The sequence below is a fragment of the Podarcis cretensis genome (assembly GCF_951804945.1).
Source record: "Podarcis cretensis genome assembly, chromosome: 2".
NCBI classification, from domain to species: Eukaryota; Metazoa; Chordata; class Lepidosauria; order Squamata; family Lacertidae; genus Podarcis; species Podarcis cretensis.
Window position 1 is genome coordinate 5,723,481 of NC_137171.1, and position 25,090 is coordinate 5,748,570.

General features: G+C 49.9%; 1 protein-coding gene across 6 annotated transcripts; it reads left to right on the forward strand.

The window, feature by feature from the left end:
• Nucleotides 1–4,969: 4,969 nt before the first annotated feature.
• Nucleotides 4,970–23,339, forward strand: WNT10B (Wnt family member 10B). Of its 6 annotated transcripts, none has more exons than XM_079966823.1 (5): nt 4,970–5,172; nt 7,407–7,560; nt 12,794–13,056; nt 19,401–19,735; nt 21,790–23,339. In XM_079966823.1, the coding sequence occupies exons 2-5, from the start codon at nt 7,496–7,498 to the stop codon at nt 22,246–22,248; spliced, it is 1,122 nt and encodes a 373-aa protein (XP_079822949.1). In that variant the 5' UTR covers nt 4,970–5,172; nt 7,407–7,495; the 3' UTR covers nt 22,249–23,339. The 6 variants fall into 6 exon arrangements, with proteins under 6 accessions (XP_079822949.1, XP_079822952.1, XP_079822950.1 ...); XM_079966826.1 differs by lacking the exon at nt 4,970–5,172 and adding an exon at nt 6,264–6,285; XM_079966824.1 differs by lacking the exon at nt 4,970–5,172 and adding an exon at nt 6,347–6,510.
• The last annotated feature ends 1,751 nt before the right edge of the window (nt 23,340–25,090 follow it).

The following is a 25,090-nucleotide window of genomic DNA, read 5'->3' on the forward strand; positions in this document are numbered from 1 at the left end:
CTGCCTCAAGTGGTGGATTTTGGTGTGGATGTGATTAGGGCAATGGAGTGGGCGACAGACAGATCAGATCCATGGGGCAAAATGCATCATGCAGGTCCTGCATCAAGCCCTGCAGAGAGCTGCACAGGAGGTTTCAAATGCATTGTGCAATTGCCCTTGTGCAATTAGAATCCGTACAAAGACTGCACACAAGCTATAACTTTAAAGTACATTGGAAGCATCTATTGCCTCAAAGAATTCTGGGCACAGCTGTTTACCTCTCTGAGTTGCAGTCCTCAGCAGCCCTTAACAAACTACAGTGCCCAGAATTCTTTGAGAGGGGAAATGTGCTTTCAAATGTGCTTCAAACACAGAGTGTGCACAGAGCCAGAGCTAATGTACTCAGCTCAGAGCAAACATAAATACCTCTACAACTGAGCCTCAGGTGTCATAAATAGGTATAGCCCGTCTTAAAACTTGCTTCATTGCATTATAACAGGAATTGTCATCAGCTAATGCTCCATTTCGCTTGGGCTAACCCTTCTTTACAATGTCTGTGTAGGGGTTAGGCTTCAAAGAAAAGTGGTTTCTGCAACGCCAGAGCTCCACAGAGATCCTGAACAGCCTGTGAGAAAAGCCAAAATAGTTTGTTTGTGCTGAGGTGGCATTCTCTTGTGCCGAGCTGCTATTATACTTTTATAGCTGCTGCTATTGTATTTTTAGATGTGTTGTGTTTTACATTATGATTTTCAGCTTGTAGTGTTTTGAGTTTTTTAATCTATTGTGAGCTGGCATGAAAGGCAGTCAATAAACAAACAAACAAACAAACAAATAAATAAGTAGGTGGAGGGATTTCAGCAGAAGAGTTCTATTTTTGGCATAGAAGCGCACATTTGCCCTTCGAGGCATCTGTTGTGTGTGCCTCTGCACACGCACATTCTTTTCTGAAGAACAATTAACGTCCCAGGTTCCAGGTGACCAGCATGGTGGGGGTCCCTGCATAGCCTATTTGCCATTAAGCCTCATTCCTGCCCCCGCGGTATGGCGCTTGGTTCCCAGTGCATGTTTAGCCACAGCAGTAGCAGTGATGCCACTGGGCCACAGGCGACAACATCCCTCCAGCCTCTCTCCTCAGCACTTCTCCCCACCTATCCTTTGCTCTGGGAACCGCAAGTCAACTCAAGTCATCCCTTCTCTAAGAACCTAAGAAGAGCCTTCCTGGATCAGGCCAACGTCCCATCTAGTCCAGTGGCCAACCAGATACTTATGAGACGCAGGCAGGCAGGATGTGAACGCAACTGCCCTCTCCCTGTGGGAATGTTCAGGGAGGCAGGAAAGGATATATTGTTCAATTATATCCTTCCCAATTTGTGTTAACAAGTTCTACAGTTTAGCAGAGTAACATTCCCCTTTTAAACTTACACAGTGGATAGGTTTGCCAGGCTTGTTTTAAGCCTCTAAAATAAGTTTTCTGGTAATTCCCCTTTTATTCCCTCCTAAAAAGGAGTAAACACAACACAGTCTTGTATAAAAGTATAAAATAGTTTACTTACTCATTCTTTTCACAGATGGGTCCCAGAAGGCAGACTTAAGTTACAGAATATATACTGTTCACCTGGATTCTATCCCATAGGGAGATAGTTTCTTTCCAAGAGAGCATCTCAGGCTCGACAAAAGCAAAATGGAAACGAGAGAGATGTGGTGGGCAGTCCTGTGCTTTTGTTACCTGCACAGGTGAGGTCATGCGCACCTCTGGTCACATGTAGAGAAAGTTTGTCCCAGCACAGGAGGAAACAGGAAGTTTATCTACTGGCTGGACAAACATCCCTCTTCATGTCTAAACATGTCCACTCTAGGAATGTTGTATTTGACTGCTCTGTGTTTCACACCCCACACTCCCCACTTGTGATTCCCAGCAAGTGGCACTCATCATGCCGCCTTCCAACCGTGGAGGCAGAACACCACCATTGTGGCCGGTTGCTAAGTCTGTCCAATGGGAGGAAGGGAGAGCAGCTCCTGGATGCCGGAGCCTCTTATCTATCCACCAAGAGTAACAACAGAGTTCTAATGCAGGCTGAACACTGCACAGATCTATTCAAACCACAACATGCGGACAAATTCCAGAGGGGTAACCATGTTAATCTGAAGCAGCAGAGGAGTCGGATGGCGCCTTAAAGAGCAACAAATGTTTCTCAGCCTAAGCTTGCATGACGAAGTGGACTCTGCCCCATGAAAGCACCCAATAAAAAACAAAACACTTTTGCTGTTTTTGCTGCAGCCTGGTAGTCATTTCAGATTCATTGGCACAAAATGCAACCAAGATGTGCCTATGAAGCAGAAATCTTCTGCTCTCTCTCTCTCTCCAGAACCCAGTACATTTGTCTCAAGGTTGGTAGTTGATGTTCCAGCACCCTCAACAGTGTTTTAAACTGCAAAAACGAGATGGCCAGGCTACGTTTCTCTGGAAAGTACACACCCTTATCCCAAACATCAGATAAGTGATGGCTGTTAAGATTGCCACACTTGTTTTTTGCCCTGTTTCTGGCAGAAGAACACTTTTCCAGAACAGGAGAAACTGAATGAAATTTGGATGAATTTCTCTGTGAGGGTACATTGCATTAAAATGTCATGTGTATTGATGGTGCTACAGAAATAATCAAACATTATATATACACTGTGGGATCAGATCAACCTCTGGCGCTTCCACACTGTATTTTGCAGGAAGGATTCTAGGACCTACTGCATGGGTAGGCAAACTAAGGCCCGGGGGCCGGATCTGGCCCAATCGCCTTCTAAATCCGGCCTGCGGATGATCCGGGAATCCGTGCGTTTTTACATGCATAGAATGTGTACTTTTATTTAAAATGCATCTCTGGGTTATTTGTGGGGCATAGGAATCCGTTCATTTCCCCCCCTCCAAAATATAGTCCGGCCTCCCACAAGGTCTGAGGGACAGTGGACCGGCCCCCTGCTAAAAAGTTTGCTGACCCCTGACCTACTGGGAAAGTTAGCTTTGTGCCGTTAAAATAGATTAAAAGGCTCTGTCACCTTTTGTTTTTCTAAAATAAAAAATAAAAAAATTGAGAGGTTAGGAAAGTGAATGGGAAATGCACTGAATAATGTGGAATGAATGAATGATATATAAACAGTGCACATGGAAATCAGGATGAAAGCAGGACAAATGCTCCTTGCCATATAACCGTCCCACAAACAAACCAGAACAAACGTTCAGTAAAGACAGGATCTAATCAAACCTCCACAATAAGTATTGTGCAAGCAACTCAGGGTGAAAGCTCAATAATAGGTCATGTGGACAAGCCCTAGTCCAGCATCCTTTCCCACAATAGCCAGCTGGGTGTCTCTGAGAAGCCCCACGGGTAGCACATCAAGGTAGCGGCTGTTATTCAGTGGTATACTCCCTCTGAACATGGATGCTCCATATAATGTCATTATTGGGAGCCCCTGATAGACCTATCTGGCTCCAATGTCCACCCATCAAACCATTTAATGGCCATCACAACATCGTGTGACAACCTGCCAAGTTTGGGGGTGGGGGCAGTGGACTTGCAAATGGCTTTTTGTTGTGGCAAATCCTTGGTGGTGAGAGAATGCACTCTGCACATTCTCAACAGCACTCTTCTCATGTTCCGGGCCCTTCTCGTGTCCTTCCACCCCCCAGCTTCCAAAACAGGTTCTCTCGGGAGTCCTGGCCAGGATTCAGAGCCAGCCTTCCTTTCTGAACCCCAGAGCAAAGGCAAGAACCGAGAACGTGTTGGCTCGTTCCCAGCCTCATGTTCAACTTCTAACCCTCCAGACCTCAGTCCTCTTCCTCCCAGAGACGGAAATAGAACCCGAGACTAGGCCTGGCGCCCAAAGCCTGGTGGTCACCCACCCCCGGGGAGAGGGATAGCCCGTCCGCCGCTCAATCCCACCCTCAGCGCCTCACCTTCCCCTCCGACTGACTCATACATAATCGTCCCCTGCAGCCAAGATAAACGGGCGGGGAGAAAGAAGGGCGGACGCGAGGAAGGAACCGCTGCGAGCTGTGCAATTGCATCCGAGCGCCGAGCGCGCCGCCCCTGCTGCAGTCCGGGAAGGTCCCGGCTCCCGGGGAACGGGCACAGGCAAAGCCCACCCTGGAAAGTCCCTCTCTTGCACGCGAGTTGGGCTCGCGGGGCGGCTTCCCTGGCAGAATCGCGGAGCTGCGCGCCAGGGCGGGAAGGAAGCGGCGGGCACCCAGCGGACTGGAAACTTGGGAGTGTCCTGTGACGGATGGAAGCAAGCAGCAACCCCGCCAGGCTGAAGGGCTCGGAGAACAGGAGTCCAGCTGGTGGTGGGGCTCTGTAGCCACACCCCCCCCCAAACCCCGCTGTGCAAAATGCTCCTATTACTGAAGGCGCCTGCTGGCTTGCGCAGCCAGCCCGGTTTGCTCGCTCTGTAGGCCCCATAACCTAACACTGCAACGCGGGGGCTGGATTGTGTGCGAAGTCCTATAGGTGGGAGTTGGTCTGTGCAGGGCTGATTTATGCCTGGAGGGAAGGGTGAGAGAGGAGATCGCCGCCTTTTCCTCCCCATTAGCGATTGCCTGCGCCCCTTCCAACTTTGCGAGCGGCCTGCCCGTGCAATAATTCGAAGGGTAAGGAAGGGAGCCTAAGCGAGCCCAGGAAAGTCGTGCAACACAGGCATCCTGTCCAAGTGCGCCGTGCAATTGAAGCGCAAGCCGTGCATGCTTGCTCTCTGCAAGGCAGCGCACTCGACGTGCAGCCCGATCATATTTAGAGTTAGGTTCGCAATTTCTGCATCGCATCGGGCTGCTATCCGACGTGGCCTCGGAACCAACCCGCCTTTGGGGCGCTCGCTCGCTGCGTGGCGGACCGTCTAACTTACGCTACCGACTGGCTCAGCAGCGCTTCCGTCTGCTCACAGTCCACGCGCCACCCGGCACAACGCGCTAAAGAGGGGCTCCCCCCCCCCGCGCCCCGAACACGTCTCAGTTCTTCGTGCAGCAATGCAATTGAATGTGAGAAGGAGCGCCCGGGTTGATGAACGACCTTGCAACAACTTTATACCAGGAACTCAGTACAGTATTGGGGGAGCGAAGATAAAGGTTTAAATGCTTGGCCAACAATCAAATTTCTCCAGGCCAATCGATGCTGCCTCTCCTCCCATGGGGCTAAATGGGAGGAACCATAGGTAACATTCTCCCAAGAATATAACGGGGTTGCAGTTAAGTGTGGTGCATGCAGCATTTATGAAAGGGATGCCCATTCAGTTGTGGGGCTTTAGGCTCTCGAGACGGAGCCCCCCCCCCCGCGCGCTTCACAGCGTTGGGACTCCAATTCCCATCAGCCCCAGCCAGCATTGGCAATGGTGAGGGATGGTGGGAGTTGCAGTCCGGCAATTTCTGAAGGGCCTCCCTGTGTTTAGGAAAGGGGAATTGCAGAATCCTAAACCACAAAATTACGGAATTGTAGCGTTGGAAGGGATCCCTAGGGTCATCTAGTCCAACCAACTACCTATCTCAACACACGGTGTCCCATCCAATTTGAAACCATACCGGATCCTGCTTAGCTTTGCACAGAGGCTAGCAGTTTTATTGCTGCAATGCTGCAACCTTTCCGGGGCTTATCTTTGAAGACTGGCAAGAGTCCCGAACGCGCCCGGCTCCTGTTTTTGGGGAGGTGCACCTGCTCTCTCCTTTTCGTAACACGCGGGGGCTAGTTTGGAGGGGCGGGTGCGTCGTTGTGCCTTGGGGCTGTGCGCGCTCCCCGCGTGCGGTGTGTGCGTGCTGGACTAGATGGCCTTTGGATCTCTCTTTCCCCGCGCGCGATTCCCCACCCGCCCCCAGGAAAAGGGGGGGGGGGAGGAAGCGAGGCCGACCCACGCGAGCGTGTGGGGCTGGGACGCCCGAGGCAGGAGGGACGGCAGCGGAGCCTGCTAGGAAAAGGGGAGTGGAGACATGAGACCTGGCAGCAAGGCTGCAGAAGCGCCCGAGCGGATCGTCCGGAGGGAGAAAAACGGCCAGCGAGCGAGGTTAGAGGAGGGACGCGACCGAAGGGCGAAGGAAGGAGAGGGAATCAAAAGAACCGAACAGAAACTTTCCTCTGCTCTAATCCTCTCTATCAATCTGCGGGAAGGCAACCTGTAGAGGCTTGAAAGCAGGGAGAGGCTGGGATCCAGTGGTTGGGATCCAATCGCTCAGGGGAGACGGGATCGAGGTTTGGGGCGCCAGGACGCCTGGGTTCTCTCCGGTGGAAGGCGGGCGGGCGGGTCGTCTCCTGGTCAGCCGAGGAGCTGCGGGAGAAGGTGGGGTCCGCGCTTTGCGCCTGGGGAGAAGAGAGGCGCCGCGCGCGGCCCGTGGGACCCACGGCGGGCTGGCGTTCACGCCCGTGGGTGTGGGCACTGGAACCGCACCCGAACTGAACAGCTGCTTCCCGGCTCCAGCTGCCCCCGGACGGGGAGGGGAAAACCTCGCCCAGGCGAGGCTCTAGCGGCCGCGGGGAGAGGGAGAGGGAGAGGGAGAAGGGGCAGGTAGATGAGCGAGAGAAGAGGGACGAGAGGGGAGGGGATTCCTGGCTGCCACGGTAAGCTTGGGGCAGGCGCTGCGCTGGAAAACCAGCCTCTTCACTTGGGAGCGCGGACTCCTCGGTTGCGTGAAGGCAGGTCTGCTTGGGGGGGGCGGGGGGGCTGTGAGCTGTTCCCGCATAAGCTGGGGATCTGGGGTCACTGTGTTTGAAGCCATGCCGCTAGGTTCAACGTAGCCTTACCATCCTTGCCCTCACCTGTATCTTTAATTACGGCCAGACAGGCAGAAATTCAACTGATAGTGCTCTATCTCCATAATGGAGTATTGGATTTCTGCCGCTCTTTCACGCTGGAGGGGGCAAGGGGGCTTTTGGCAAACCTAGGTCAGTGCCCCGTTGTAAATGTGTGTGTGTGTTGAGAACTGGGTTGCCTTTCCAGCTGCAGGAAGGAATTTGTGGGAGGGAAATAATTGCTGAAGCTTGAGCTTCTTTCTGACCTGTGCTGCTATTATTATTACTATTACTAATTGAATTTATATACCGCCCTATACCCGCAGGTCGCTCTTCCCCCTCACAAGTTCATACCCAGCGTAGCCCTTGAAACTTGATTGCAGTAGGTGGGATGGAGATGGCAGAGCTTGAGTAGAATGAATTGAGGGAGCTTCTGTCAGGAGCTGTGCTCACATGGCAGCCTCTTTACTTTAGCTGCTGCCATTTAAAAAATGCTTTAAACTACGGGGAGGCCATGATTCAGCTCATGTTTTGGGGTAGGCGAAGGAGTCAGGGGCTGGGGAAATGACCCTTATTCCTCCAAGGGAATCAGGAGGATGTTGGGAAAGGGTTATCGGCTCGCTTCCCCCCTGCCCACTTCCCACCCCACTTACTTACTGTCTCTTATTCCAGAACCTTCCTCCTTCTGCTCCGCTTGGGAGGGCCATGAGGGAGAGGGTGACCTCCAGCCAAACTAGAGAGCAGCCCGGTCAGAGCTTGGCATGGCTCCAATGAGCCCCTGTGTGGCCATTTCTCTCTTTGCTGCCTGCCTCTGCCTTTGGAGAGGGTAAGTGATTCACTGAGGTGCGGTGCTGTGGTGGTGGGAATGGAGCTGTCCCAGAAATTGCTGCCCCTGTCCTTCTGGGGATACTGAACAGCCAGGAGAATGGCACTGGTGTGATTATGTGGGGCTAATGAGGGTCCCTGGTGTGGAAGGGCATTTATCTGCCCAGTTGGCATCGTGCTTGCTTCTTCCTTACTACATCAGTGCGCAGCAAGCAATATGCCAAGGACAAAATGTACAGCTGTAGCCTCTCCCCAGTCAGCTTCCTCTGTCCCTGCTTTCCCACTGGATTTTTAAAATGTGATGCCTGGATTTTCCACGAAAGCAGTGTGTTTAGAGGGTTAAAGCTGAGGGAATATGTAGGCGGAATTCCTGGAACACATTTCTGATGATCGCTGAGGACATGTCTCTTCACTCTTTTTGGATCCAGGGCCGACTTTTAACCCAAACATGCATTTGGGGACCCATTTCTTATATGCCATCTACTTGTGTGAGGATAGTGCTCCTGTTGTGCCCCAGCTTGGATCATGGCACAGCCCACCAGCTGAAGACCAGTAGCTCAGGATGAGTTAATGATGGTCTGCGTGGATTGTTTGTGATTATGAGCTGGTTCTGCACGTAACGCTAAGCCAAACTACAATCAGAGCTTGCACGCCTGCCTATTCACACTAAGACATAGTTTGGCTCAGTATTACATGCAAACTAGCTCTGTGTATGGGACCAAGAGTGGTAGTTGCTCCAGATTAATCCACAGCAAGTATTGTGTGCCATGTGTTTTTATATGCAAGTTAATGCTAGCTTTCACTAGATTTAAGACCAACTTAGGTATTAAGTTGGTTAAAATAGATGCCATAACAGCATTGCCCAAGCTAGACCAGAAGTGAGGAATGTGTGGCCCCATTGATGTTTTTGGACTTCCAGCTCCAGCCAGCATGGCCTTTGATCAGGGATGATAGGAGTTGTAGTCCAGCAACATGGGGAGGGCCACACGTTGCCCATCCCTGAGGTTGAGCTAAGGGAGGTGACATACTTCAGTTATGAGACACATGACATTGCATGCGTGGGGTCCCTCCCAGGCTCAGACCCTACCATCTCCAGGAGTCTGAGACAGCAGAATTCACAAAGACCCCTTTCACGAAACCTTTGGACAGGGATGGCGGAACTGTGGATCTCCAGATGTTTTTGGATGCCAACTCACCTCAGCTCCAGCCAGCACAGCTGGTGGTCAGGGAATGAGGGGAGGTGTAATTCAATAGCATATGGAGGGTCACCTCTTCCTCATCCCTGCCCTAGAGAGCTGCTGCCCATCAGAGTAAACAGAACTGGGTTATGTGGGCCAATGATATGGTTAGATGTGAGGCAGCTTCATCTGTTCAAAGCGCAGGCTCGGTTCTTTTTCTCTTGCAGATTGAGGGCTTACAACTCAGGAGCTAGAAGTGAGACAAGGAGTGTTAGGCAGTGTAGCCTGTGCATCAGAGGTGGCACGGCTCTCTTCTAAACCTCCAAGAGTCACTATGACTAGGTGGGGTGTGAGAGAGTCATTACCTGCAGGCATTTCTCTACTCGTTGTAGATGACCTAGCAAGGGGCTAAGTACAAGCTTATGCTAATATGTGCTGGAGGGTCTCAGCTGGACAGTAGCTGAACGAGTGGACACCTGTGCGTGGAATGAGAGTTTCTTCCTCTGTGAGGGTAGTGCTAATGGGCTATCCCCAGCTTGACCACATGAGGTAGTGATGACCACCAATTTGGATGGAAATAATAATAATAACAATATTTCTATATTGTTTATATTTTTAAGAGGGGGGAATCTCAAAGTGGTTTGCAACTTTGAAAGAGGATTAGAGAGATTCGTGGAGGATAAGGCTCTTAATGACTCTGAGTCCTGATGGCTCTATTACCTCTGGGCTCAGAGGCGTGCTGGGGAACCGAAGCGGGAGAGGACCATTGCAGCCATGTTCTGCTTGTAGCCTTCCCAGAGGTGTCTGGTTGAACTGCGTGGGAACAGAGTGCTGGACTAGAGAGGCCTTTGGCCTGGATCCAGCAGGGCTGCTGTTATGTTCTTATGCTCAGATGCTTTGAGGACGCTTCACGTTCACGAAAGGAGATGGTATCGCAGCCCTTTGGAAACTGATTCATCGTGGTTTGCATTTTTGCAGCCTTGCTTTATCAGATGTGTATGCGGACTGAGGGCTGTGCTCGCACTGACACAGCAGCATATAGACATAAAGTGTATATACGTTGACATAACATGCCAGCAACGCCTGCCTTTTTGGGTGGTGTGTCATTGGCATGTTGTGTAACATGGGTGGAAGCTTTATGCATTCCCAGAGTGGCTTGGGAACAGCCACAGCAGAGGCAGCTACCATGCCACTACAGGCAATATGTAAAACCAGGGCGGGGTCCTTTCAGGTGTTGCTGGACTCCAGCTCCCATCACCCCTAACCATTGGCCATGCTGGCTGAGGCTGATGGGAGCTGGAGTCCACCAGCATCTGGAAGGCCACAGCTTCCTCATTCCTGATGCAAAGTGACCCTGAGAGATGTTTTGGAGATGTAGGCTCTTATCTGTGAATCAGTGAAGATCACCCCAGGCCACAATCAGCCAGGGACAGTGCAATTCTAAGCATGTTTACTCTGATGTAAATCCCACCAAATTTAACAAGGCTTATTCCCAAGTACCTATGCACATTATTGCAGCAGCCCAGCACAGTCCTATGCACATTTACTCTTAAGTAAATTCTGCTGTTTTTTAATGGGCCTTTCCTTCAGGTTGCAGTCCCTTGCCCACTTCACTTAGGATACTGTCAAGTGGGACTTACCTCTGAGTAAACATGCTCAGGATTGCCAAGTTGGTTGCAGTAGTGGTTCTTGTTGGTATAAAGGAAGGAAGGAAGGATTCACAGGTTCAAAAGAACGCCCCTCTGAGCATCATAAACTAGATGCATGTGACAGCCACAAGGGCTTAGTGTGGCAACAACCGTGCACACATGGATGACGAAATCAATTGGCCCCAATTCTGTATAGGGAGAACGTTCCATAATGTTTGACTCCCATATTTCTGTTTAGAGTATGATTAGATAGATCTATCATGTGCCCTTAGGGGCTGATTTGGTCCTCTTGTGATGAGAGGCCCTAAGACAAGTGCCCCACTTATGGAAAACTCCTTTCCCGTGGGGCTTGTTGTGAAAAATGCTTGATGTTTGTCTGGGGTAATTTTCTGGGAGAGGGTGTGTGATAGGAGGGACTGCCACTGATCTCTCTGTGTCAGCTGGGAGCAGGAGCAGGAGCTGCACGTGAAAATGACCTGAGGATGTCCCTCTCCACTGGGTGGTTGCTATGGTGGCCCCTTCTGATCAGGAAACTTGGCTCCATTTCCCTTTCCCACATCGACATGTCTGTGTCTGCCACTGCCGGGGTTATTCCTGCTCCTCCTTCTGTTGCCACGGAGACACCCTGTGTTAGATCTGGGAGGGGCTCCTCTGCTTCTGTCAGGGGAACATCTCCCTCCCTCCCCTCCACCCCCCACCCCCTCTTTGGGTGCTGAGCCGCAGGGTGATGCTTTTGATCTTCAACCTGGCTTTCATCTGGTGCCAGTGAGGGGGGTGGGGGGGCAGGCAGGGAATTTCCCCCTGGATACTCGCCCACCCAGGTGCACTGATCTCTCCCTCAGGCAATAGAGTTGGGCTGGACTGCCACAAGGGTTTTGCACGACCCTCCACACATGTGTGATGAAATGCATTGGCCCCGATTCTGCTTGAGGAGTGGGACCCGTCAGGTTTAGCAGAAACGTAGGAGTTGTGCTTCCTAGTCATTCCCTCTCTCCCTCCCACCTTACCTGAGAATGGAATGAAATGGAGAGGTTGTAGCGCAAAGATTGAAGTCCTAGGGGCTAAGGTGGGTTCTTCTGCATCTGGCTGAGATCAATGGGTCAGAGAGCGGGCAGGGAGGGGGAATAGCATACATAATTCAATGAAGGAGGGAAAAGAACAATTTAACTTCATTCCCAGCTCTAACTTGGAAGCTATATATATATGAATGTGGTGGAAAGGGAATGGATCTGTATGATTCAGGGGATAGATACTGATATGGTGGCACCCCCAAATTTCTGGTGGTGTCCACAGAATTTTGCACAGAAGCCCCTCCTCTTTCAGAGGTCTCCCCTACCCTGCATTCCTGCAGAGACGCATGGAACTGAGATCCTGGCTGATCCAGACCCTGGAGAGACCTCCTTGGAGGAAGAGGCATGTTGGGGCTCCCACACGGCACCCCGTTCCCACTGAAGACACAGAAAAACCGGAAGTGCCTCACCTGGACACATCCTGCTCCCCCACATCCCCACTCCATGACCCCATCCAGTTCTCTCCTACCATCCTTTAAGCCTTGGGTACAAAGGAAGGCTGCGAAGCTGATGGGAAAGCCAAAGCCACAGGAGCCTGTTTGCCTTCCAGACAACTCTGACCCAAAGGGTCTACAGTCATACCTTGGGTTAAAAACGCTTCAGGTTGAGCGTTTTCAGGTTGCGTTCTGCGGCGACCCAGAAGTAGTGGAACGGATTACTTCCGGGTTTCGCCGCTCACGCATGTGCAGACGCTCAAAATTACGTCATGCGCAGAAATGGCGAATCACGACACGTGCAGACGCGGGTTGCGTTCTGCTCAGGATGAGAATGGGGCTCCGGAACGGATCCCGTTCGCATCCAGAGGTAACACTGTACTCAGAAGGAAGGATCTGCTCAGGAGGAGGGAGAATGACACTGCAGAGGACCTGGTAGAGACAATGGCTACATAAGTCCTTCGGTCTCCTCTGGACTTTGCTGGGTTCATAGCTCTCTTCAGAGCTCCTTAATGCTCCGGTCTCTTTGCTCCAGTTCCATTGTTGACTCCAGCTCCAGCTTCCATATCTGGTGCTAGTGATGGACCCAGGCTCAGTGAATTTGTAGATACCTCGTGCTATTGCCCAGATTTTTTAGGCCATTGTAGCTGATTTTGTCTAGCCAAGGACTCGTGTAGCTTACTCCATGCCCAGATGGACAGGTGTACTTTTATCTAAGGGGCACCCAATCTCCATTATGGAGCTTCCATCGTTTAGCATTCTGTTCTGCCCACTGTGTTTGCTCCTGTCTGTTATGATTTGTGGGTGAGGCAGTATGTAGCCTCTGCCTTTCTCTCTCTCTCTCCCTCCTCCTCTTTTGTCCCCAAAGCCAAGTTCCTGCTTAATTCCTCTGTTCTCCTACAGGATCCTGGGCCATGACTTCCTAGGCCCAAGGGTGCTGGCTGAACCTGTTCTTACTCCCAACACCATCTGCATGACCCTCCCCTGGCTGAGCCGGCGCCAACTTGGGCTCTGCACCCGCAGCCCAGAAGCCATGGCTTCAGCTCTGCAAGGCGTCCACCTCGCCATCCATGAATGCCGGCATCAGCTGCAAGAGAGGCGGTGGGATTGCTCGGACTTGAGCAGCAGTGGCACCATGCTTCTCAACAGCGCTGTTCTGAAGAGAGGTGAGGAGCTTGAGAGGATACTTGCCGTGTGATGTGATTTGACACTTTCCTCTTCTTCTATTGGAGTCTGTAAGCAATAAAACCAGAACTTGATTCATGCCTTGCTATCACTGCTGCACCCTTCTTCACCTCCCCACTGACCCTCCCTCTAGGAGCTGACTCAGTGCCGCCTTTCCCCTCTTGTGACAACAGAAATGGAGCCAAACAGGGTCACTACAAATGGAGGGAAAGCCAAAGAAGGTCTTGCTGTCCCTTGGCAAGTCACAGGGCCAAAGAAGGCCCGGGAGTTACAGTAGTAATTCCAAAACAGTGTGCCATGAAATCATTGCTAGCATGCCACAAGAAATAAATGAACTGGATGCAAAAGGCTGGTTGAGCCAGAAGAGCCCAGTCACAGAAGAGGCTGCCTGCTGCATCCCTGTATGATTCATCAACCAGCCTCTGCTGTGAATGGTGATTCTGCTCTGTGCTCTTTTTCTGGGGTTACTCAGGGGTACGCGGTACCAGTACCCTTTTTTTCTAGAAGAAAAACACTGGCTGAAAGGGTAGCACTTAGTGTAGCAACTTCATGGGGAGTGGCCTTCTCGGTAGTGGCTCCTACCCTGTGGAACACCCTCCCATCAGATGTCAAGGAAAGAAACAACTATCTGACTTTTAGGACACATCTGAAGGCAGCCCTGTTTAGGGAAGTTTTAATGTTTGATGTTCTATTGTGCTTTTAATTCTGTTGGGAGCTGCCCAGAGTGGCTGGGGAAATCCAGCCAGATGGGCGGGGTATAAATAATAAATTATTATTATGAAGAAAATTATTATACCAGCACCATTTTTTTCTAGAATAAAAGCACTGATCCTGCTACTTCTCTGCACTGAGTGCAGTTGGATCGTTTAGTTACGCGCGATGCAGGATTCACAGCAGAATTTATCGCTCATCAAGGAGGCTGCACCCAGCAGCTCTGCATGTCACCTCTGGGCTTTCCTCCTTCAAATCGGGAGGCATTGCGCCAGATCACTGACACATGAAAGGCACTACATCTAGCTCCTCTGGCGATGCACCAGCAGTTCTGTCCTGGTGTGCAAGTGCGCCCTGGCTATAAAAGTGACATGTACTTCCAGTTTTAATTTGTGGGGTGAAGGGAGTACTCCAGCTGTGTCAAGTTTGGGGAACACTGAGCTACACCCATCATGTCAGGAGAACAGAATATCATCATCATCATCCATTGTTCACCAGCAGTCAGGGATTCCTGGTGCTTAGACCTGATTTGCTTGACATTGTTATTCGTAGTACAGTGGTACTTCAGTTTCGAACGTCTTGGAAGTCGAACATTTCGGTTTCCGAACGCCAAAAACCTGGAAGTGGCTGCTTCGGTTTTCGAATGCACCTCGGAAGTCAAACAGGAAACACGACTCCACTGAGTGCAAGGCCCTGAAGCCTAGCTGTCGGCTGTTGAGTTTTGGTTTTTGAACGTTTTGAAGTCAAACGGTCTTCTGGAACAGATTATGTTCGAAAACCAAGGTACCACTGTACCAAATTAAGGCAGGGAGTGCCTGGCGTGCTATGGTCCATGGGGTCACGAAGAGTCGGACACGACTAAACAACAAGAAATAATCACTAGTGAAGGGAGGTCCCATTCCCTAAACTGTCTGTGGTTGAAGTCTCTCTCCCTCAAGAAAATTCTTGGGCCAGGAGTAACAATAAATGTACCTTAAGGGTAAGAACGAGGGACGCGGGTGGCGCTGTGGGTTAAACCACAGAACCTAGGGCTTGCCGATCAGAAGGTTGGCTGTTCGAATCCCTGCAACGCGGTGAGCTCCCGTTGCTCGGTCCCAGCTCCTGCCAACCTAGCAGTTCGAAAGCACGTCATAGTGCAAGTAGACAAATAGGTATTCTCTGGCGGGAAGGTAAACGGTGTTTCCGTGCGCTGCTCTGGTTCGCCAGAAGCAGCTTAGTCATGCTGGCCATATGACCCGGAAGCTGTACGCCGGCTCCCTTGGCCAATAAAGCGAGATGAGCGCCACAACCCCAGAGTCGTTCGCAATTGGACCTAATGGCCAGGGGTCACTTTACCCTTTACCTTAAGGATAAGAACAGACTGGGTGGTGGTGAGAGGGCTGGCCCCAAACATGTTACTGCCTGAGGCAAAGAACAAAATGTCACCCCCTGCCTCCAGTCCATACAGAGAAGCTGACCGGGCTTGCATTTGAATCTTACTTCAACCCTAGTGACTGTCAGGCTTTGGGGAATCTGATTCCTCCCACGGTGGCAGCCAAGAAGCTGATAAGCAAGAACAATTCTTACCAAGTATTTTATTCAATATTCACAGAGAACATAGAAATGCCATCTATCTCAGATAATGACATTGCTCTGAGTAAAGTCCCACTCCCTCCGTCTCTCCTATTATACGTCATCCCTGCATTGCCTGATCTGTGCTTTCTGCCTCTGAGCTTTCTGTTCTCAATGCACACTGGGTCCTGGGAGAGAGGGGTCAGGAATGCTTTCCAAAGACACTGAGTCTGTCAGCTGTCTCTCCTCTGGTGCTTCCTGCTGCTCTCCCAATATTTCCCAGACTCTCCCTTCTGCAGCCTCTGAACTATGACCTTCTGCAAACCGCTGCTGTAAATCTATACTGTCCTCCTCGGGAAGGTGCAGGAAGTGGGGGGCACTCTCCACCATTCCTCCTCAGTCCAGCCCGACAGTGACTGGATGGTGTCCCGTCCCACACCTGAGGACAATAGGCTGGTTCAAGGGGAGGGGGCTGGAGCACAGCAGGCTGTGCTGCCATTGCAGTTCTGTCCTCCCTTACCTTGCTGTCCATCTCCACAACTGCCGCCTGAGACGAGCCACTTCCCAGGGTCTGCCTCAGGGCTGGTGTGAGGAGCTAGCATCTTTGGACAGCTGCTAAGGCTTCAGAGCCTGAATATGGCTTCTCCTAAAGCCTGCTGCCACTATGGAGGAGGAGAAGGACGAGCAACCATCTTTTTAGTCAAGTTTTAAAAATAGAATTGGGCTTGTACACCACTTGTATGTTCAGAGAAGTTGTTAGTGGGTGTTGTTGTTTACTGTTTTTTGTTGGGAGCCGCCCAGAGTGGCTGGCGCAAGCCATTCATATGGGTGGCATTATCACTGAATAACTTTTCCTGAACAAGAGGTTTATAAATTTTCCAAGTAAATGAACGCCTGCATGCTCTCTTATCTTGATGGGGACTGGGCATCCCTTGGGGAGTTGGGCCTGCTTCACTCGGCCGATTCTCCTGAGCACTGCCCATTCCTGCTCCTTTCTGCCACTGGCTGCTCACTTTTCTTCCTGCCTTTTAACTCTAAGGCACATTTATTGTTACGACTTAATAGCTGGGTGCCAATCCTGAGTGAAGGGGTGATTTGTAGCAGATGGCTTAGCCAAAACTAAGGAAAGGGAACTCCTCCTGGTTTTCTGACTGATGCTCCTAGCCACCCTTGCCACTTGCCCACTGGGACGGGCAGACAATTGTTAACAGTAAACGGCAGATGATACTGATGCCTGCCCTCTCTGCCTGTGCAGCTGATATGGAGGAGGAGGCAGTGACCTGGTTGGCGGGGCAGGGTGGTGGGAAGCATCTGAGTGCATCTTCCCAAGCACACACACACACACACACACACACACACACACACACACACCAATACACTTAGATCCTGTCTGCTCTGCCCTGCCTGCCTGTCTTCGTGAACACCACCCCTGGCTCTTTCCCCTTGAACCACCTTTTCTTGGGTGCACCTTTCCCTGCTTGCTGATGTAGTGGCCAACACCTGACCCTAGAGGCAAGTTGGCCGGGAGCTCCTTACTTTGGTCCTCTGGATCTCTTTGATTAATTCAGCTTTGAAGGAGCCATTTCCAAATTTAAATCCAAGATCAAAGTCAGCCCCTGGGCAGGCAAGAGCTTCGTCAAGCTGCAACCCACACACCTGGGCTCTGAGGCTTTGCCTGGTGTGTCATGGAGGGTGGCGGTGGGAGTTTGGCCCAGCTCATCAGGATCTCAGGCAGCATCAGATGGCAAGACGGTAGGAAAGTGAGGATCAATAACAGAAAGGCTTTGGCTGATCAAGAAACAAACCGGAAAGGTAAATCAGGATTAGTGGAGACGAAGGGCTGGATGATGGGATGATGAGGAAGAGGCTTAATTTACTTGAGGAAAGAGGGCTAATCTTCACTACAAAAGAAACCTGCATTGATTTTAAGAAAATACCAATATTGCTAAGCCTGAACAGATCAGGATCTAAGATTGCTTCCAGACAACCAGTTTAATGAGCCCTCAGCCTGATTTGTTTGTGGGGAGATTGTGTCACATGAGTGTTCATTGCACCCTTTCCAGTGCATCCTCTCTGCCCCCACAGTCATTTTTCTTGTTGGAAAAAGTCTGATATTTTGGGGAAGCGGATATGTTTTACACAAGCACCAAATCAGCTTTAATTGTGCTGCCTTAGTGTGCTGGGGTATGACTGAATCCAGCCTGAGAATCATGACTGCCTATAAGCACCCTAGGACTGCAACCCACATTTACCATGGAACTCCACTGGTGCTTGCTTCTGCGTGCTTGCTTCTGCATTGCACTGTAGAAGATCAAACCTATACTATGGATTGGCTTATTTATAATAACCCCAGGGAACCTTGGGACTTGTAGTTCTGTGAGGGGACAGCTAGGCATCTTTCAACTCCAGGACAAACTGCTGTCCTTGCAGGGTTCTTTGGGAAAGCCCTGACAGTGACATAAACATGCCACTTCTAGGATCATGCACAACCTTATTTAATTTAAAATTACTAGATATTTTAAGGTGTGCCTGCCCAGCCTGAAAGATTGTGAATGGTCACAGTAGTTAGTTGCTAAAATCACGGTCACACACAACCCCAACCAGTTTAATCCCAGCCCAGCCCACGTCAAAAAACCCTTTGTGGTGGTCTGAAAATACTGGAAGATTTTGGCATCCTGCCCAGGGAAGGGCACGCTCTCGTTCTGTGTAGCTGCTGACATTCTAACTTGGCATATGAATGGCATTACTAAGATGATGTTCTCAGCTGATCTAAGCATGGCTCTATATACACTGTGACCTCACCGCACAAGCACAGAATTTAATCCTGAAAAGCTCTGCTTTCTGTTTTTGGACTCCTCCAGATGATCTGTTTATTGAGAATTAGTTTGCTGACAAGATTAGACAACAATGGCTGTTTAATGAGCATTTATTCTGATTTGTTTGCGGGGAGGTTAGATGATGTTGCATCAAAGCAGCCGTTATCCCACATTTTCCGGTGATCTTCCCCATCACTTTCCATGTCCCAAAAAGTCCAGTCTTCTAGAGAAGCAGTTCTGCTGATCAAGACCTCCCAATCAACTATAATTGCACAACTTGAATTTGCTGGTGTGACTAAATCCCACCCAAAAATAATGACAGTCCAGAAGCACCCTTTGCTTTTTTTTAAAAAAAGTAAAGTTCCTAGCCCTCAGGACTCTGAAAGAGTTAAAACTGGGTGGTTAATACCTGAGGAAATCACAGAAGCCAGACTGAGGGATTGAGCAGGAATTCTAGTGGCTAAAGAAGGAGTGTCCTGCATAGCTGTTTCTGTTATTTTCCTGCCCATGAATAGAATAAGGGAAAGAAATGATGAGAAATTAGCAATTATGTGCAGAATGCTTGACTAGATTTGTAGTCTATCCTGGTCCAAGTTCTGGATTAGCTTAGTCCTGGATCTGTGTGTGTGGCAGGGATGGCAGTAGTGGTAGCGCAGAGCACAGGCAGCCCTGATTTCAGAGGTCACACAATGAGACGAGAGATGAGTCAGTCCCTTTGCTGGAAAAGCCTTTCAGTGCTGCAGTCCGGGGTGTGGAATGCTCTCTCCAAAGAGGCTCACCTGACAACTATGTCAGGATCTTTTTTTCGGTGCCAGATAAAAGACCTTCTCTTTCTCCCAGGCCTCCTATACCAAACACTAGGTATTTAAAAATGATTTCCCCTTGTTGGGTTTTAGTGCTTTTTTAAAAAAAAAAAATATGCTTCCATGTGGGTTTATGCTGGTTTTACGGTAATTTTGTGCCGGGTGCAGCTTTTGCATCAATTGTGTTTTCCATCTGCATGTAACTGTTTTAAATTTGTGAACCTCTCAGAGGACATGGTTGGTCAGCGGTATATAAAAATGTCAAAAACAAATCAATCAACATGACTGTTGGACACACACATGCCCAAAATGTGCAGGGCTAGATATATAGCCAGGCATCCTTTCTCTCCCTGTCTTCTTGCAAATGCTTCCTCGCTTGGGTATTTGAGCTGTCCTCCAGCTGCATCTACAACTCACCCTCTTCCTTCCTCTGTGTCCCCACAGGCTTCCGGGAAAGTGCCTTTGCCTTCTCACTGCTGGCAGCTGGGGTGACCCATGCAGTAGCCACAGCCTGTAGCCTTGGGGAGCTGCAGAGCTGTGGTTGCGCTGGGCAAGGCACTGAGAACCAGAAGCTGAAACTCAGCCAGCTGCAGACCCTGAGCCGCGGCAAGGCCTCCCTGTGGGGGGAGCCTGGCCCCCAGGACACCTGGGAGTGGGGGGGCTGCAGTGCAGACTTTGACTATGCCCAGAAATTTGCCCGGCATTTCTTGGACCCTCAAGGGAAACCGCGCGATGCTCACGCACGGATGCAGCTCCACAGTCATCGCGTAGGCAGAAAGGTAGGAGGCATCCCTGGGGCACGGCTTTGCTAGCCAGAGTATCCGGTGTAACTAAAGGGCCGGGCTGGAGTTAGCAGGGAGAAAGGGTCCCCTACGGGGCTGGATTCCTGAAGGTCTACGAACACTTTTGTGTTGGCAGCAGTAAACAGGCAAGTACATAATCCGGTATGCAGTGCGCTATGTGGCATCCTCAGGATTCATGTTGCAAGCTGATGGTCCGTGCAGGCAAAAATGGGTCACTCAATGTCATTGTGGCAGGTGGGATCTCCTAGGAATCCCGCTGTTTTCCTGTGTGTGTTGTATTTAAATAACCAAATTTGAGTTGGAAGGATTAGCGTGCAGTATTGTTCCCAGATTTGTTCCTGTTCTCTTCTCGAAGACTTTGTGGGCACTAGGGGGCTGTAGTGTGCAGGATCCTGGCATAGGCATGAAGTAAAGGTCCCGGTGAGTCTCACCGCCTGAACTTCCAATATAGAACTTGAAGGGCAGGGCACCACTGGAACCCTGACTTTTTGTGGATGCAGATAAGGGGCATTCCTGTATTCCTATGTTTCTATGGCAAATGCAACAGATGTTTGGTCCACTACCTCCCGAGGGAGTCTGTCACACACACACACACACACACACACACACACACACACACACAATTGTATAATGTTTTGCATAATGTTTCAGCGCTGAGGTTGTACATAAAGACTGAATAGTCTTATTTTTAACAAAACTAAATTGGTAAGACTAACCAGCAGAATAAAGTTTACCCTATCCTGAAGTTAGGGATTCCCTCCCCGTAGGAAAAGATGCATTTTCCAAGATGGAAAACATTGTGAGCTTTCTGTACCCCCAAAATGCAATAACCCCACAACAGAAGGACATCCTGAAAGGGTGTTGTGTGAGTGTGTGATTCACGAGAGAAACAAATGCATAAGAACATGAGAAGAGCCTACTGGATCAGGCCAGGGGCCCATCTGGGCTAGCATTCTGTTCTCACTGTGCTCAGCCAGCAAGTTGCCTGTGGGAAACCAGCAAGCGGGATTCAAGCCTCAGAGCCCTCTCCCCTCCTGCTGTTTCCAGCAACTGGTTCTTCTGCCTCCGTCTCCCCACGCAGCTGGGAGAGCTAGGTATTCAGAAGCATTGCTGGAGGTAAAGCATAGCGATCATGGCTTCTAGTCATCGATTACCCTCTCCTCCATGAATTGGTCTAATCCTGTTTTATAGCCATTCAAGTTGCACACACAGAGCGGCCCTCTATGCACTGGCTGCCAAAAAAAAAAAGAATAGGAAAGAAAAAATGAGTTAGATGAAATAGTTCTAGAGTGTTGTGGTGATTCGGAGATTTAATCGGAAATCAAACTGGATTTGAGTTGGTTGGTGTCTCTGGTAACGTCTCTTTCCCTGCAGCAGGAAGCTCCTCCATTTTTCTGTTGTGATGTGATTAGATGCTGGAGAATATTTTTTAATAGATATTAACCTTCCTCCCTTATGTTTGTGAGTTCAGCAGAGTGCTATCCCTTTGCAGCTTAAAGGGAAGCTTTAAGCTTTTAAGGCAGACTGTATTTTCCTGGTATTGACCCCTCCCCCCCCCCAACCATCACATAAACCCCTGTAAAATGTAAAAATAACATTTATTCACTCAGCATGCTTCTTGAAGAATAACAGATACAGTACAGCAACTTTGTTCAAGTAAACTTAAAATGGTAATTCGTAAGTTGTATTTAAGTCTCACTTAAAAATGGAGTCTGAGCTTAGCAGACGTAGGAGCCAACTACTAGGGGCCAAGGGGTTTTCATCCCCCCCATAAAATATTTGAGGGGGCTGCCCCCCCCAAGTTGATGGGCAGGAGGTTGTATAACTACACACACTTCCTGTCAGGACCCAAGGGAAATGATTTCAGAGAGTTCTCTCTAGGAAATTTACAGGAAAGCTCTGTGAGCCTCAGCCCCTCGGTGCACCTGTCTGGCAAAACATGAATTGTTGGTGGGACTGCAGTTAAATACCCCACGTTTTCCTGCAGCTAATGCTTCCTTCTTGTCTCTTTCCCACCATGTCCTTGGCAGGTTGTGTCAGAGCTGAGCCAGCGGAGATGTAAATGCCACGGCCCCTCAGGGAGCTGCCAGTTCCGGACCTGCTGGTTGGCAGCACCTGATTTCCGCCGTGTGGGCTCTCACCTGAGGGAGCGAATGGACCACGCCATACTCTTGCGGCCGCACAACAGCAACTCGGGGGCCTTCCGGCCCCGCCTCCAGCGCTCGCGCCTGGCCAAGCACCTCATCTTCTACGAACCCTCGCCTGACTTTTGCGAGCCTGACCCCAGCCTGGGCTCGCCGGGCACCCATGGCCGCCCTTGCACCAAGGGCAGCGTCCGGCCTGACGGCTGCAGCAGCCTGTGCTGCGGCCGAGGCCACAACGTGCTGCAGGAGGTCCATGCCCAGCGTTGCCACTGCCGCTTCCACTGGTGCTGCCACGTGGAATGCGAGGAGTGCCCTGCAACAGAGTGGGTGAACGTCTGCAAGTGACGTGGAGCGAGGCCCTGTCCCCCCAGAGACCTTGCTACATGGGGCATGGCTGCATGGCTGCATGGCTGCATGGCACGGGCCTGGCGCCATGTGCCAATGAGCTGCTTTTGAATGGCACCGCGTTTCAGGGGGCCCAGAACCCCCCAAGACTAGGCCTTCCGCGGAACATGCTTACTGTGGTTCTTCTGCCACGTGCCATGCTTGGGCCTCTCCTGACACCATGACAGGAATGATTTGCTGCAGCGTGGAAACACAGATACAAATGGATGGATCGCAGATGGATTTCTAGCCTTCCGTCGGCCTGTTTCCCCATGGTGGTGCCAGACTCTCTGTGCATAGTGCCTTGTTTTATGATGAACTGCCACCCAAGGATTATTTGGGGGTTGGTGGCGGCGAGGAAGCAGGCATGACATGTTGAAGGCTTTGTGTCCCAGTGTGTTGCTCTTCAAATACCTGTTGTGGGGGAGACACCTAACATTATTGGCATAAATCCTGCATCAGGGCTGATGCAGGCGAGTGCAAAGGATGAGTTGTGGGACCCCAGCTGGGCTGCTAGTTGTTTCAGAGCCCCAGTGCAGCCAATGGAAGGGGCTGGAACACTTAAAGGCTATGTGTGCATTGCCAGCTTAACACACAGCTAGGTCTCTCAGTTCGGATTGAAGATAGTTTGTGGGGGAATGCATCAAAACACAGTAGTATCCCATGAGAAACAGTGGGATACATAGGATTGTGGGTCATGTTGTGTTGTGTCCACTGCTTCCCAAACCAGAGATGGGACTGCACTGGATGCAGAGTAAACGGGAGCCTAAACATTTGTTTAGGGTGGCGTGCGCATGTGCATGCGTGTGACAGGTGTAAGAAGCTCAGACTGTCCTTTTAGGAGGCAAAATGTACAGACAGGTTTGCAACTCTTGCAGTCATTTGGAATAGCAGCAGCAACCAACCCAGCAAAAGCAAGACGAGCAAAATGGCAGTGGGGTGTCATACTGCAGGGTTAATTTATTCTTTTGCTTTGTTACTGAAGTGTGTTTGTGAAGCCATTTCATATGGCTAATGGAGATACAGTGGTGCCCCGCAAGACGAATGCCTCGCAAGATGGAAAACTCACTAGACGAAAGAGTTTTCCGTTTTGGAGGCGCTTCGCAAAACGAATTTCCTATGGGCTTGCTTCGCAAGACGAAAATGTCTTGCGAGTTCCTGCGGGTTTTTTCCCCTCCCCCCCTTTTCTAAGCCGCTTATCCGCTAAGCCGCTGAAAGCCGCTGAAAGCCGCTAAACCGCTAATAGCGCTAATCCGCTAAGCCGTCAATGGGCTTGCTTCGCAAGATGAAAAAACCGCTAGACGAAGAGACTCGCGGAACGGATTCTTTTCGTCTTGCGAGGCACCACTGTATAACATTATCCTGGGGAGCTGCATCTTCCCACTGGCCCAACGTCCGTTTGTTTTGTAGACCTCTGTGGGTTTTTGTGTGTGGTACATGTCAGCAGTAGCTGGCTCAATCTATTTTGCTGCCCTGGGTGAAAGTTATGTTTGCCCCTCCACACTTGCCCCTCTTGTAGTATGAAGGGGAGGCTTCGGTGTAAAACAACACCACCTTTTGACCACCTTCCAACCTTGTCCCCACAGCTGGTTCTCTGGTAGAATGAGGGCCAGTAGGGACTGTATACAAAACCTAAACATCTGTTTACCCATAACACACCAATGCCTTTAAGAACACAGGTAGGCACAGAAATTCAAATCCACAGACACATTAATGCAATTTTTAAAAAACCACAAATAATAATTTTACGAAAGCAGTTCGATTGGCATTCAAATCTTAAAAGATATGTATTTTATTTATTTATTTATTTATTTTAATGAGAGATTCTTACCCTACAGGGAATTGAGAAGTCCATTTTCCAAAGTCAGGCTCTGAAGTTTGGGAGCAACCTGCATGAGGCCAGTACACACCTTTTCCTGAGAACAAGGAAGCAGGAACATACGGCCCATTGCAACAGACAGACTCCAAAAAGAAAGCTCTGAATTTTAGACTGGATCTGAATTTTGAATAGTAGTTACCCCCATGGTATACATTCATTTATACATGAGTGTGTGTGTGTGTGTGTGTGTGTGTGTGTGTGGCATGGAAGATGTTCACATTTGTATGTGACCTTGGCTATGCAGCTTTTGTGTATTGAACGAGATAAACACCTGTTGCTGTGTATCCTATAGGTGTGATGTGCAATGTGGCAGAGTATGAACCTGTCTGTGTTAGAAACAAGGTGAGGTGCCAGCTTTAATCCTATCCTGCAACATGAGACCCACTTTTTCAAAAAAAGAGAGACCATTATATATTAATCTTTGTCTTGTTCTTTAAAAACATGCTTTACGAAATGGCGGTTCTTCTGCTGGCGTTACCTTAGGCTGCGGCATGACTCAGTTTTGTTTGTCAACCCCCAGACAATATTCTATGTCACATAATCTATGTTTGTAGATTAATGTACACAATGGATTTCTGCCATGTTTAAAATCTAAATACCATACCTAAAATCCTATCCATAATAAGTGTCTGGAGATAAGTAATACACAGGACTAAAGTTAGTTCCCAAAATGGAAGGTGCTGAAACCCAGACTTTCATGCAAGCTGCTTCCTCTAACTCAGATCTCATTCCCTAATCCCACATGTAGTCACCCAGTGGCAAGGGAAAAGACACTCTGTTTAGGCTCAAAGTCTTCCCTCCCTGTTGTTGTTTCTTCTGACGGAGGGCTCAACCATACAGTTGCTTAATGTGGATTATAATTCTTCATTGTCCATATGACCTTCTCCTCCAAATCACTGCCTTCTCGCATTTTCTCCTCCCTGG

Coding starts and splice junctions, on each gene's coding strand:
- WNT10B (XM_079966823.1), top strand. CDS start 7,496: ATGGCTCCAATGAGCCCCTGTGTGGCCATTTCTCTCTTTGCTGCCTGC. Junction 13,057..19,400: donor CAGCGCTGTTCTGAAGAGAG/GTGAGGAGCTTG, acceptor GTGTCCCCACAG/GCTTCCGGGAAAGTGCCTTT. Junction 19,736..21,789: donor GTCATCGCGTAGGCAGAAAG/GTAGGAGGCATC, acceptor TGTCCTTGGCAG/GTTGTGTCAGAGCTGAGCCA.